This window comes from Chiloscyllium plagiosum, unplaced genomic scaffold (assembly GCF_037043375.1).
Source record: "Chiloscyllium plagiosum isolate Xiang-an unplaced genomic scaffold, Cpla_swu_hap1 HiC_scaffold_9, whole genome shotgun sequence".
NCBI lineage: Eukaryota > Metazoa > Chordata > Chondrichthyes > Orectolobiformes > Hemiscylliidae > Chiloscyllium > Chiloscyllium plagiosum.
This window is the reverse complement of record NW_028270147.1, coordinates 77,224,109-77,239,119: the sequence shown is the minus strand read 5'-3', so window position 1 is coordinate 77,239,119 and position 15,011 is coordinate 77,224,109. Positions and strand designations below refer to the sequence as shown.

At 44.1% G+C, this 15,011-nt stretch overlaps 1 protein-coding gene and 1 long non-coding RNA gene across 5 annotated transcripts in view; one reads left to right on the top strand and one right to left on the bottom strand.

The window, feature by feature from the left end:
- The window catches only part of LOC122554558 (uncharacterized), a 31,785-nt gene extending 30,733 nt beyond the window's left edge, over positions 1-1,052 (bottom strand). Inside the window, exons 1-2 of the long non-coding RNA XR_006313024.2 lie at positions 990-1,052; positions 825-889 (exon numbers count right to left, since the gene is read on the bottom strand). This is a non-coding gene — a long non-coding RNA (uncharacterized LOC122554558). The remainder of the gene's footprint in view (positions 1-824; positions 890-989) is intronic.
- crb1 (crumbs cell polarity complex component 1) overlaps positions 1-15,011 on the top strand; it is a 116,895-nt gene that overhangs the window by 18,119 nt on the left and 83,765 nt on the right. For all 4 annotated transcript variants that reach the window (XM_087990844.1, XM_087990842.1, XM_043699793.2 and 1 more), the window contains exon 2: positions 12,281-12,865. In XM_087990844.1, coding sequence (XP_087846970.1) covers positions 12,281-12,865 — 585 coding nt within the window. The remainder of the gene's footprint in view (positions 1-12,280; positions 12,866-15,011) is intronic.

Below are 15,011 nucleotides of genomic sequence, written 5' to 3'. Positions count from 1 at the left end.
GTAGGTACCCTTTCTTTCTTTCAAGGTCAGTTCAACTCTCACTCCCAAAGGACTGAATATAAGTTTGGTGTTAACGGGAAGTCTAATTGCTCTGCACCAAAGCTGAATTTATATAATGCGTATGTGGTATTGAGAAACAGGGTCAGCCAATATCCTAGTGCATGGTGGAGCAGGCTTGATGGGCAGAATGGCCTATTCCTGTTTCTATTTTCTATATTGAAAGTGTCTTGTCGAACAAAATCTGTAAAAACACCTCTGGTAATTTGTTCCAGCTCTGTGCAGAATCGCAACCAGTGCAGGGTAATTTCAACCTGGCAGAAAATTCCATTTTAACAGCACCCAGGAATTATGATAGCTTTCCTGCAATCTTCATCAACAGTCTTTAGTCTCATTTTTAATGTTCAGATAATCATCCTCTCCTATCCTCCTTGCTTGTCAAATGACTAGGATTTTCTTTACGGAGGTAATGCCAGTGGACAGGCAGGTATCTCAGTTGACATTCTTCTGGTTTCCATAGAAAGACAACAGATAAATCCATCAAGGAAATACCACCTAAAAATGTTTTGAACTTCTACTAATTACTTCCATTCACAGGATTTTTATTTTTGTCAAGAATAATCTGACAAACTCACAAATCCAGTTTTTAATTTTTTTTTTGCAAGGTTATCTGATATGTCAGATTAGATTTACTTAATTCAACATGAAATAATCCATCTGAGAAAAATTAAGCCCGACAAGCAAACATGACTTTTTTTTCCCCGCATTAATATAAAAAGGGGATTAATCAAATACAAAATAACAAATGTGGCAACTTGAACACAGACCTGCAGCTTTAAATATAGCATGGATCATTTGAATATCGTACAACAGGACAACGTCAAATTTGGATCTGTGAACAAAACGAAAGAAATTAGAATGGAATTAGAGGCAGACAGTAAACAGTGTGCACACTGAATCTCCCACCACAACACAAGGGGCACATCACTCACTTGACTCAAATCTTGCTGTGCTCTGGCATCGGTCCAGCTCATTATTTTTGAGTTTCAAGAGAAATTTCAATCTCCAACTCAAGTTAAATGGAATACACAGAGCTCTCCTCCAATCTCCAGTTCTGATCACATGGTCTGTTTTTAAAGCACTTCATCAGCACACAGTGACAATCAGCATTGAGCACTTTGTGCCTCACAGCCTGCATTGCGTATTTTGTTGAAAGCAGTTAAAAGACAGTGTTTATTGAAAATCAAATTGAATGTTATTAAAGGCTGTTGAAACCTCTATTTGCAGCAGTACGTTATTCTGTTCAGAATAAGATTCAAAAGAAACCTGATATTTTATCCAACGTCTGTTTCATATTCTGATAGCTGGTTTCTGGTACATGTAATAGTTTCCTTGGAAAAGAAAACGTTTATATCAATGTTCAAGTGCCACTGCTAACTACAAAGGAATGTTATCGGGGGAAAACATGGTTCTAATTCAAGTGCCGGGATTGCTGCTTTTTGGCCATTGTGCAAATTTGTGGTGTTTCCATTTGACCTTGCACTTTAAAGCAAGGTCATCTCATTATAATAAGCATTCAGCACTTTCAGCAATTAGCACTGGATATGTTGAGAGCCCCACAATTCCAGAAGCAGATTATCCAAGAGCCCTTGAAGGGGTTGCTGCTTCTCCTAAAAGCACATTTGTAACATAGTGGTGGAATGCTTTGAGTCAGCTAAGGGTATGAAATCTGTGTTTTTTGAAGAAAACTGACTTAATTTTCAAAAGTTGCAGCAGACAGTTTCAGGGGCAGCTGCATGAGCCACCCCTCTGGATTCAGGAGGCTGGTTTCCTGGCCAGTATGCTCAGATTTCCATTCATGTTCATGGGAAGTACCAGACAGAGTCTGTGAACTGGCCACTTTAGAAATTAGGCAAAAGTGAGGACTGCAGATGCTGGAGATTAGAGTCGAGAGTGTGGTGCTGGGAAAGCACAGGCAGCATCTGAGGAGCAGGAGAATCATCATTTTGGGCAAAAGCCCTTTATCAGGAATGAGCTGGGAGCCTCGGGGGTGGAGAGATAAATGGGAGGGGAGTGGGGCTGGAGGGATGGTAGCTGAGAGTGTGATAGGTGGGGGTTAATGATGATAAGTCAGAGGGGAGGGTGGAACGGTTAGGTGGAAAGGAAGATGGACAGGTAGGACAGGTCATGAGGGCGGTGCCGTTGTAAGGTTGGATCTGGGATAAGGTGGGGAGAGGGGAAATGAGGAAACTGGTGAAATTCACATTGATTCCAAGGGTTTGGAGGGTCCTGAGGCGGAAGATGAGGCGTTCTTTCTCCATGCATCGGGTGGTTAAGGAATGCTGATGGAGGAGGCCCAGGACCTGCATGTCCATGGTGGAGGGGGTGGGGGAGTTGAAGTGTTTGGCCCGGGGTGGTGGGGTTGGTTGATTGATGTGGATGTCCTGGAGATGTTCTCTGAATAGCTCTGGTAGTAGGCATCCTATCTCCCCAATGTAGAGGAGACCGCATCGGGAGCAACGGATACAGTAAATGACATGTGTGGAAGTGCAGGTGAAACTCTGGTGGATGTGGAAGGACCCTTTGGGACCTTGGATGGAGGTGAGGTGGGAGGTGTGGGCACAGGTTTTGCAATTCCTGCAGTGGCAGGGGAAGGTGCCAGGAGGGAAGGGTGGGTTGTAGGGGTGCATGGACCTGACGAGGGAGTCGTGGAGGGAATGGTCTTTACGGAAAGCAGATAGGGGTGGGGAGGGAAATATATCTCTGGTGGTGGGACCTGTTTGTAGGTGGAGGAAATGGCAGAGGATGATGTGATGTATATGAGGGTTGGTGTGGTGGAAGGTGAGGACCAGGAGATGGGTGGGAGGGGGGGGGGGGGTTTGTCGTTGATGTGGTTGGAGGGGTGGGGTTTGAGGGCAGAGGTATGGGAAGTGGATGAGACGCACTGCAGAATGCATCACTTCCACCCCCTTTGTTGCTGCTGCCACAGCCACTTCTGTCTCCACCGACATCACCTACACCAAGCGTTCCATCACTTCCACCCTGTAGCTTCCACCGTCGCAACCACTTCCACCCCCGCTTAGGCCTCTCACCTGAACACTGCCGACATGCCTCCCACGGATCCCACAGTCACCACCTCCACCACCCCCCCACACCCCCCTCTGACGGTCCCGGGTCAGCGTCATTTCCATAAATGACTTCACCCCCACTCCCCCCACTACCACACCCACTGTAGCCACAGCCTCTGCCCCCACTCCCAGCTTCAGCCTACACTAGTTCCTAGATCCCAGCCCTGCCGAGTTTTCACCATTCCCCCCAGACCTCCCCCTTACTGAGGACAAACGATCAGTCCTCAGCAAAGACCTTACCTTCATCCCCCTCCGCTCCCGGATCAATTCATTCAACACGTGTTGTGACATCAAACACTTCTTCCGCTGTCTCCACCTCTGAGCTTACTTTCTCCATCATTCTCCCCGTCCATCTTCCGAGGACCCCTTCTCCCACCTCCAAAATGCCCCATCCACCTGGGCACCCCATGCTGGCCTATTACCCACCCTCGATCTCTTTATTTCCACCTGCCACCGGGACTTTGACCGGGTCAACCTATCCACCCACCTCACCCACTCCAACCTCTCACTGCCAGAATGTGCAGCTGTTCACTCCCTCTGCTCCAACCCCAACCTCACCATCAAACCAGTGGACAAAGGTGGGGGGGCGCAGTGGTAGTTTGGCGCACCGACCTCTACACTGTTGAAGCCAGGTGCTAACTTGAAGACACTTCCTCCTACTGCCCCCTCGGCCACGATCTCACCTCCCATCACCAAACCATCATCTCCCAGACCGTACACAACCTCATCACCTCAGGAGATCTCCTACCCACAGCTTCCTACCTCATAGTTCAGAAACTCCTCACCGCCCGGTTCTACCTCCAACCCAAAATCCACAAGCCTATCCCGGCCGACCCATCATCTCGGCCTGCTCCTGCCCCACCGAACCCATCTCCACATACCTTGATACTGTCCTATCCCCCCTGGTCCAGAAACTCTCCACATACGTTTGCGACACCAGCCATGCTGTCCACCTCCTCTAAGACTTTTGTTTCCCTGGCCCCCAATGCCTCATCTTCACCATGTACATCCAGTCCCGATACATCTCCATCAGCCATGACCAGGGCCTCCAACCCCTCTATTTCTTCCTCACCTGATGTCCCCACCAGTACTCTTCCACTGACACTCTGATTTGTTTGACTAAACTGGTCCTCACCCTCAACAATTTTTCCTTTGAATCCTCCCAGTTCCTCCAGATGAAAGGGGTAGCCATGGGCACCCGTATGGGCCCCAGCTAAGCCTGTCTCTTCGTCAGCTACGTGGAACAGTTCATCTTCCGTAGTTACACTGGCAGCACTCCCCACCTCTTCCTCCACTACATTGATGACTATATCGGTGCCACCTAGTGTTCCCACGAGGAGGTTGAACAGTTCATCAACTTCACCAACACATTCCACCCTGACCTTAAATTCATCTGGACCATCTCCGACACCTCCCTCCCCTTTCTGGACTCTCCATCTCCATCAATGGTGACAAACTCAACACTGACATCTTCTATAAACCCACCAACTCCCACAGCTACCTGGATTACACTTCCTCCCACCCTGCCTCCTGTGAAAATGTTATCCCTTATTCCCACCTCTGCCGCATCTGCTTCCAGGAGGACCAGTTCCACCAGATGGCCTCCATCTTTAAAGACTGCAGTTTCCCCTTACATGTGGTTGTTGATGCCCTCCAGCGCATCTCATCCATTTCCTGCACCTCTGCCCTCGAACCCCGCCCCCTACAAACGCAACAAGGACAGAAACCCCCCCCGCCCCGGTCCTCACCTTCCACCCACCAACCTCAGCATTCATCACATCATCCTCCGCCATTTCTTCCACCTGCAAACAGACCCTACCATCAGAGATATATTTCTCTCCCCGCCCCTATCCACTTTCCATAAAGACCGTTCCCTGCGCGACTCCCTCATCAGGTCCACGCCACCCCCACCAACCCACCCTCCCCTCCCGGCACCTTCCCCTGTCACCACAGGAATTGCAAAACCTGTGCCCACACCTCCTCCCTCACCTCCGTTCAAGACCCCAAAGGAGTCTTCCACATCCATCAAAGTTTCACCTGTGTCACAAAGCTGGTTCCTTTTATTTTGTAAAAGCTGTTCCTTTTCTTAAGGATATTCTGTCCTTGATTATTTTTCAGAGGGGTCATAAACCAGGCCAGGCTCTGATCAGACTGCTTTGGTACAGAGATGAAAAGATTTTGAGAGGCCTTTTGTTTATATGTAAGCAGATGAAACATCAGGCCAACGTGGTCATGTTTTAGAAGTGACCCGTATAATGAAAGGGGAGTGGTCAGCTCTCTAGCTGAGCAGTTCAGTCCAGAACTAGTTGGGAGTTCAACAGTGAGCTGTGTGGACCTTCTCTCTCTCTTTCTGCCCTGCTAACTTCAACCTGTAAGCATCTGTTCCATTCATTTATACTGGCTTTTAAGGGGTTTTGCTTATTGGGACTGTTGTTTATATTTGGAACAGCATAATTAAGTCCAGTTTGGATAGACTGAGTTCTGTAGGCGTTTTTTATTCTGTCCTTTTATGTTTCATTGTGTAATTTTGTGAATAAATATCTCTCTGTTTTAAAACCTAATAGTCAACCTACTCCAGGTAATTTACACTATCCACTTACCAAAACAAATTGCAAAGTTATGGTCTGGGTTGCCAGCTCAAGAATGCTTTGAGTGGTCCAGCTGAATCCATAACAGATTTGGGCTCTCTGCGGGATTTTAAATAGCAAGTGGTAGGTGCTAGTGTCTTTATTTCGGGTATTGGTTTGGTTGGGCAGACAAAGTTTGGGATAGTAATGGCTCTCTCAGTCGCCAAGAGTTTTCTGGAAGTAGATGCGGTAACTTTGCAAGTTTTGCAAAACGTGAATAAGACCAAGCTGCAGGAATTCGCAGAGAAGCTGGAATTGGAACTGCCTACTTCTGTGAGGAAAGGAGAGAATATTAAAGCAGTAGCTCAGCATTTAAGGTTGCTAGAGATACCATCAGAATCTGTAGAGATAGAAAAAATTCAATTGCAAATGAAGCAGCTTGAGTTAGAGGCGAGAGATAAGGAAAGGGCAGCAGAAATGAAACAGTCTGAGTTATGATTAAAAGCAGAAAAGGGGGAAAAAGAGAGAGAGCAGCAGAACAGAGAGAAAAAGAGAGAGCAACAGAAGAGAAAGAAAAAGAGAGAGCTTTTGAACTTCAAAACTGACACTTAAAAAGGAAAGTCAACTTAAAAGGCTGCAGATAAAGGCTGAGGATAGGCTTAGTGAGGAAGAGAGTGAGGATGAGCAAGCCTCTGGTAATCAGAGGTCCAGTAAGAAACTGTTTAAGTATGTTCAAGCATTGCCTAAGTTTGATGAGAAGGATGTGGAAGTCTTTTTCATCTCATTTGAAAAGGTGGCTAAACAAATGCAGTGGCCAGTGGCAATGTGGGTTTTGTTGATCCAAACAAAACTTGTAGGTAGGGCTAGTGAGGTATTCGCATCACTACCAGAGGAGGTATCTGGGGAGTATGTGGAAGTGAAAATGCCATTTTAATAGCATATGAGCTTGTACCAGAAGCCTATAGACGTTTCAGGAATCTAAGGAGGGACCTTGGTCAAACCTACATTGAGTTTGAAAGGATCAAACAGAGTAATTTCAATAGATGGATAAGAGCTTTAAAAATCGAGCAAACCTATGATGCCCTTAGAGAGGTATTTATTTTGGAGGAATTCAAAACTTCACACCCGAAGTAGTGCGAACTCATGTGGAAGAGCAGAGAGTTAAAACAGCAAAGTTTAGTGGACCTTATCAAATCGAGAGTCATAGAGTCATAGAGATGTACAGCATGGAAACAGACCCTTCGGTCCAACCCGTCCATGCCGACCAGATATCCCAACCCAATCTAGTCCCACCTGCCAGTACCTGGCCCATATCACCTCAAACCCTTCCTATTCATATACCCATCCAAATGCCTCTTAAATGTTGTAATTGTACCAGCCTCCACAACTTCCTCAATTGAGTGAGGTGAGCTACTTGATAAGGACTCCAGACAGGAAGAAATCTCACAGAATGTGTCATGTGAATATGCTAAAAGGTATTTGGATAGGAAAGGAAAGCAAGAGGAGAAGGTGTTAATGAATACAGCACGGAAGGAAGAAACAAGTTCAGAGGATTGTGAATTGGACATTCCTCAAATCAAATTGGACAATGAGGAAGTTGTCAAAAATTGGGACAAATTATTGAGTTACTTCCCACAAGAAAATTGAAACGACCTGAAAGAGCTATTACTATCAATTGGGGGAAATGTGGAAATAAACTAGGAAGTACTTACCTAATTGTGCATGTTGTAGATATAGGTAATGCTGTTCTGATTAAGCAACATCCTTATAGGCATAACTTTCTAAATTTGGCACTGGTTCAGAAGGAGATAGAGTGCATGCTCCAAGATGGCATAATCAAAGTGAGCTATAGTGACTGGAGCTCACCCATAGTCATGGTGCCAAAGCGAGATGGTACCCAACGGCTCTGTGTGGATTATTGCAAAGTCAACACCGTTACAAATGCTGATGCATATCCAATTCCACAGTTGGAGGAATGTGTCGAAAAAGTGGGACAAGCAACTTACATTTCTAAGTGGGACTTGCTCAGAGGCTACTGGCAAGAACCTCTGTCAGAGAGAGGAAAGGCAATTTCGGCTTTCATAGCCAAATGGACTATATCAGTTCAAAGTCATGCCATTTGGTACGAAAAACACTCCAGCCACTTTTCAGAGACTGACTAATAAGGTCATTGCCAGATTACCCAACTGTGTGGTGTATATCGATGATTTTTAGTCACTCATGGAAAGAACATTTATCGCATTTATCGGACTTATTTGATCGGCTTCGGAAGGTAGGCTTGGTGGTAAATCTAGCTAAAAGGGAATTTGCCAAAGCCCAAGTCACCTTCCTGGGCCATTTTATTGGACATGGACAAATGGCCCCATGGGATACAGAAATGAAAGTAATTGGGGAATTTCCCACAGCATCAAAAAAAAGTGGTGCTACGGTTCTTGGGAGTGAGTGTATTTTACCAAACATTTGTACCTAACTTTAGCAGTGTGGCTGCTCCACGTACTGAAGTGTTAAAAAAGGGCAAGAAGTTTCAGTGGACAGTGGACTGTCAAAAAGCATTTGACAGCCTAAAACCTGTGTTAACCAATGCCCCTGTATTAGCCACACCTGTTTACACAAAGCCTTTCAAGGTGGCTATCGATGCTAATGATGTGGGTGTCGGTGCGGTGCTCCTGCAGGAGGATGGCGAAGGAATAGAAAGACCCATTAGATATTTTTCCGGGAAGTTGAATGTTCATCAACAGAAATATTCAACAGTGGAGAAAGAGCTTGGTGCTGGCACTACAACATTTCAATGTTCATATGCATCTGAGACAATCATATACACTGATCATAACTCATTGCCATTTGTAGAAAAATTTAAGGACAAAAATGCCAGACTGTTTTGATGGAATTTGTTGTTACAGCCATTCAATTTGACAATTGTGCATGTGGTTGGTCGCGAAAATGTGATTGCCAATGTGTTATCAAGACCCGAATGAGATACGGAGGCATTCGGTGGTGGGTGTGCCATGGCCTGAATTTGCATGTAGTTATATATGTTTATAATTAGTATAATTTATATGTGTGTTTAAACCACTAATCGGGTTTTTGAAAGGTTTTAAAAATGAAGCCATCTCTTGGTATTAATGTATCAAATGTATCCGTTGCTCCCGATGCAGTATTCTCTATATTGGGGCGACAGGATACCTACTCGCAAAGCACTTCAGAGAACACCTCTGGGACACCCGTACCAACCAACCCCACCATCCTGGGGCCAAACACTTCAACTCCCCCTCCCAGTCTGCCGAGGACATGCAAGTCCTTGGGGGCCGCCTCCATTGCCACTCCCTAACCACCTGATGCCTGAAGGAAGAACATTTCATCTTCAACCTTGGGACCCTCCAACCCCTTGGCATCAATGTGGATATCACCAGTTTCCTAATTTCCCCTCCCCCCACTTTATCCCAGATCCAACCTTTTAACTCGGCACCGCCTTCATGACCTGTTCCACCTGTTCATCTTCCTTCCCACCTATCCGCTCCACTCTCCTCTCCGACCTATCACCATTACCCCCACCTCTATCCACCTATCGCACTCTCAGCTACCTTTCCCTCAGCCCCACCCCCTCCCATTTATCTCTTCACCCCCCAGGCTCTCAACCTCATTCCTGATGAAGGGTTTTCGCCCGAAATGTCGATTCTCCTGCTCCTCGAATGCTGCCTGACCTGCTGTGCTTTTCCAGCACCACCCTCTCGACACTTAATAAATAAACCAAGCTTGTTGGCAGCTCGCTCTGAAGGCAGTACGTAATCTTCGATTGCAGGAGTTGGGAGTAGAGTCACATCATGGGGAGAAAGCAGTGTCATTGTGAAGAGTGTTCATTGGCAGAGGGATACAACAGTCACTGTTTGAATGACTGTGAGGTGGCCCTTTCAATGCCAGCAGCAGAAGGACTGTAAAGTTGGCAACAGACACAAATCGCTAAGGAGCTTCAGAGAAGGAGAGCAAAGTGCAAACCAAGACAATGATAGAAAGTGATGATACAGATCTGGAAAGTCCATCAGAATTTGAAAAGAGAAAGAGCAGGTTGACATGTAGATGGAAGACAATTTTTATGTCCAACCTCACCTTCCTCTCCTCCTTTGGCTTATCATTCACTTCTCATAACACAACAGTGTAGGAAGTCTCCCTACACAGAAGAAGTTGTACAATTTGAAGAGTTTGTGTGCTTTGTAACGTTTGTGATGTTTGGCTGTCTTTCCCCTTTGGGAGGGTTAATGGACCTTTTCACACCACTACACTGTTATAAACCCCTTCTTGCAATTTTTCTCATATAATATACCATGCTCAAAAATAAGAATCTTTCAAAAATGTCCACTTGTGTCAAGGGGAGTTTTTTTAATGTAGGTATTGGGAATGGGGGGGGGGATTGAGCAGAACAGGTTCTGGCGAAGGGTCATTCGACTAAAAACATTTTTTCTGTTTTTCTCTCCACAGATGTTGCCAGACCCAGCATTTCTCTTTTAGTCAGACACCAACGACTTTATGTTCCCCCGCTACTAATAACCTCTTAGAAAGAACACATTGTTACAGAGTAAAAGTCACACAACACAATGATTCCTGCCTCAAGCCAGTGCACATTAATAAAAGTTGATTTAGGTTGGAATATGTTTCCCAAGTGCTTTTGCTACCAAAAAGACCCTTTATCGAGAAGGTATTTTTGGTCCCTCTGAAGATTGCTGTTATGCACTGAATTTATAGAGTACTTCACAAGATATTTGCTTCGTGGGACCCTGATGAATGAGTGTCTTGTTCTATCTAATTGTCTCCTGATAGGGGCTCAACTCCTTCTTATGGTGTGCTTGACTCAGACTGTGTTAGGAGTGTGTGTTGTATGATGCTGCTGTGCAAGTTTTACCCTTGGATTGAAGAGTAGACACCAGCACAATTGCAGTGTATATTCCTGCTCTCCAGCAGTCCTTCCTGCAGTCTTTAAAGCTCTTTAACTGACATTGATGATCAATAAAATGAATTATGAAAGCTGCTAGGTAACAAAAGTTCATGTTTATCGTTCTGGCCCGTTGGTCATAGTTAGGCTGAACATTCATGGAACAGTGGCTGCTTTCTTTTCGGGAGTTAAATAATAATGGAATCTTAAATGGTCAGTCAAATACACCTGCAACTGGGAACCCCTGCCGCACTGTAGAATACTCTTTTCTACTTTGGCTGTTTTCCAAGAAGTAATTAATGATTGTTTGGTCTTGATCATTGCCGCATCAGTGAGCTGCCTGATATGAATGCGTTCTGACAGAGAACTTCTGTGTTGCTTGACACATAAATGTTTAACACAATGGTTAGGTTCACTGTGACTAACCAAGCTATCATTGTCCTGGAAGCTGTTCCCAAGCTTGGCTACAGGATTATGCTTAGTTCTGTTATGACCATATTTGAAAACGTTGTTCTCCAAATGAAATTCTTGAGTGGCTTGACAAGATACGAAGATGTTTCTCCTGACTTGGGAGGCTAGAATTAGGAGTCCCCATCTCAGAATAAGAGATCAGACATTTAGAACTGAAATGAAGAGCAATTTCTTCATTCAAAGGGTTGTGAAGCTTTGTAATGCTCTATTGCAGAAAACTTTGACTGTCAAATATGTTCACCAGAAGAGATTCATAAATTACTGGATATTCAAGGAATCAATTCAGGGCTTTGAGTTTAGTCCAGCAATGTGTAGCTGATGTAGATATTAGCTATGATTCTATTGATTGGCACAGCAGCCCAGAGTTACTGACCAAATGACCTATATCTGCTCCTATCTTACATACAGGTACCCAGATGGTACAGTCAGACCTGTATATAGATGGTGGTATTCTAAGGATAGATTCCAATGTTTAAAATACCTGAAAGTGGTTTGTGTGGTGGTTTCCCCTGCACAATCTACAAGTAACGGAAGTCCGTCCGTAACTATGCAAATGCAGTTCAGCGCACAATTATAGTAACAGTGTCAATGTAAGTCATAGATAGGCAAATCAGACTTGGTGTAAATTGGGATACAGACAGCAGGGTTCCAGATCAGCTCAGGTTTGTGGAAACTGCAAGGTGGAAGACCAGCCCACAGATCATTGGAATAGCTGTTTCTAGTGGTAACTAAAGTATTGCTAAGATCTTCAGCAGCCGCAGAGCTGAGACAGGGTGGAGACTGACATCTCAAAGTGCTTCGTAGTCAATGAGCCATTTTTAAATTGTGATCAATATTATTCAGGTGTGAGGTCTGGCAGCCCATTTAAAGTAAAGCAAGAACATGCGGAATTTTGATGGTCTTGGCTGAAGAAACATTGAACAGGATGAGGCCATTCAGTCTGCTCAACCAGGTGGCTGAGCCCAATCCTATAAAATGTCACATCACCAACTTTCAAGCTCTATTCATAGTAAATACAAAATCGCACCAGAATAGCTTGCATGGCCAACTATTTTATGAATGGTTCAGAATCCAAATATGACTTTTAATACTTACTGACTACTGTGAAAACTACCAACCTGCTTCCTTTACGGTAACCTTGTGCCATATTTTGTCATTTCTAACTTTGCCTTTTTTCTTCTTACCTTCTCTAGGTTCATATAGCACTGCAAATCTGAACAAATGCCTCTCTAAACTCTGCGAAAACAATGCAACCTGTGAACCACACTCCGAGACCTACGTTTGCCATTGTCCAGATGCACCAGTGCCATTTACAGGGAAGAACTGCAAGGAGCTATATGACGTTTGCACTTCATATCCCTGTCTGCATAATGCAACATGCAACAGTGTTTTAGGCACAATTGACTTCTCCTGTGATTGCCCTCCAGGTCAAATTGGCCCCAGTTGTGAAACCTATCTCGGCAAATGTGCCAACACCTCCTGCATGAATGGTGCCATCTGTTTAGATGAAGCTGCAGGCTCTAGCTGTGTTTGCCCACCAGGTTACACCGGCGCCAACTGTGAAACCAATGTGAATGAATGTGCATCAAGTCCATGTGAAAATGGAGCTGTGTGCAAGGACAAGATTGATGGGTTTTTATGTTTCTGTGTGCCTGGCTACCAGGGCAGACGTTGCGAGATTGAAGTTGATGAATGTGCGTCAGAACCCTGCAGGAATGAAGCCAGGTGCATGAATGAAATAGACAAGTATATCTGTGCCTGCCCACCTGGTCTGACAGGTAAAAAGTACTTTCTAGCCAGTCTGACTATTATTTGGTAAACTGCCTTGAAGGAATTCTGCTATTATCATTCCAAAAATGCCCATCTGAATAAAAAAAAACACGTGTTTTCAGTTCTGGCGTTTAATTTGAAAAGTTAGCCGATTAGTTCGCAGAAAGTTCCTGGAATTTTGCACCAAGAAAGGAATCATTTGGCCCAATAAGTTTTTGCTTCACTCTTTGAAGGATTATTGGTCCCATTCCCCTGACAGGTTTTATGTTTTCAGTTTTTATTCAAATAACATCTCAAAGTTACTTTGAATTTGCTTCTACTATCCTTCCAGCCAATGTATTCCAGATCATATCCCAGATTTAGCACAGCATCTATTCATTAATTATTAAAACAATTACATAAGTCAATACCTCTATTCCAACAAGTCCATCTTGTATTGATTAGTAATTTTTAAATGCTGCAGGTATCTTTTTTTTTAAATGAAGTCTGTCAAATTATGTAAGACAGTCCAGTTACAAATTGTACCAGTTAATTGCAGACTTTGTTTTGAAGTCTTTTTGATTCCCAACTTTGACAGCACCACTTGCATAATTCAGATGGGCAACAGTGTGTCACTCTGCTTTTCACATTTCAGGGAGAAGAGGGCAAAGAATTCAGAGCTAGAAATTCCGAAGGCATAAATTTTAAAAATAATGAGGAGTAATAGATCCGCAACTGCGGCTACGCTTAAACTCACTCAATAATTCACAATGACTGTATCCAATTTTTGATCGTTTCAGCAACACACACCATTACCTTTGTGGTCTTTTTCATAATGAGAGTCATCCAACATGCTTCTCACTCACTGGGGCCATGAGTCAGGGAACTTAGAAAAAGAGAAGCTGTTCCCATTAGCTGATAGCACAAGGATGACAGGACATGGATTGGGGATGGGAGGAAGAACCTTTCTTATGTAGTGAATGATAATAACCTGGAACTTTGCTCACAAGGGCAGTGCAAGAGAAGATGAGGACGATTTCCAAATTAGATTGGATGAACTCTTGAGGGAAAATAAACTTGCAGGACTACAAGAATAGAACAGGGTAGGGGGAGACTGACTAGATTGCTGAACTATAGAACTGACATGGTATCAATGGGCCAAATGCCCTTATTCAGAACTGTAAGTATTCCATGAATCTAATTGCAGTTACAGCTGGATTGTACCCCAATCTATTTCTATAGATTCTTCATGGGCATTGCCCTGCCAATAAATATTATAAAAGGTGAGAAAGTACCAAGTAAGAATTTATTAGATTCACAAATCATCATTTTTCCTATTTTTAAGAGGTACTACATAAATGCAAGTTACTGCGAGTATGCACAATTTGACAAAAGGGAATTCTGAGATTTTACCAACACTGACAATCATAAGTAAGTTTGCAGATAACATTAAAATAGGCAGTATCACAGACAGCGAGAAAATTGCAGCATGACTAGCTGGGGAAGTGGGCCGAGTAATGGCAAATGGAATTTAATATTGATAAGTGTGAGGTCTCGCATTTTGGAAAGTCAAATCAGGGTAGGAGTTTCATGGTGAATGGTAGGGCCTTAAGAAGTGTAGTGGAACAGAGGGACGAGGGATTTCAGGTACATGGTTCTCTGAAAGTGGAGTCACAGGTAGACAGGGCACTGAAGAAAGCTTTTGGCACACTGGTCTTCATCAGTCAGGGCATTGAGTACAGAAGTTGGAAAGTTATGTTGCAGTTGTACAGGACATTGGTGAGGCCACACTTGGAGTGTTGTGTTCAGTTTTGGTTACCTCGCTATAGGAAGGATGATCCTAAACTGGAAAGAGTACAGAAGAAATTTAAAGGATATTGCCAAGACTCAACGGTCTGAGCTATAGGAAGAAGTTGGACAAGCTAGGACTTTTTATTTAGAGCATAGGAGACTGAGGGGGGATATTATAGAAGTGTATAAGATCATGAGAGGCATGGATGGGGGTTAATGCTCTAAGTCTTTTTCCCAGGGTTGGGGAATTGAGGATGAGAGGGCATTAGTTTACATTTACAGGGGAAAGAATAAAAGGGAATCTGAGGGGCAACTTTTTTACGCAATGTGTGATACACATATGGAATGAGCTGCCAATGGAAGTGGTTGAGGCGGGTATATTAA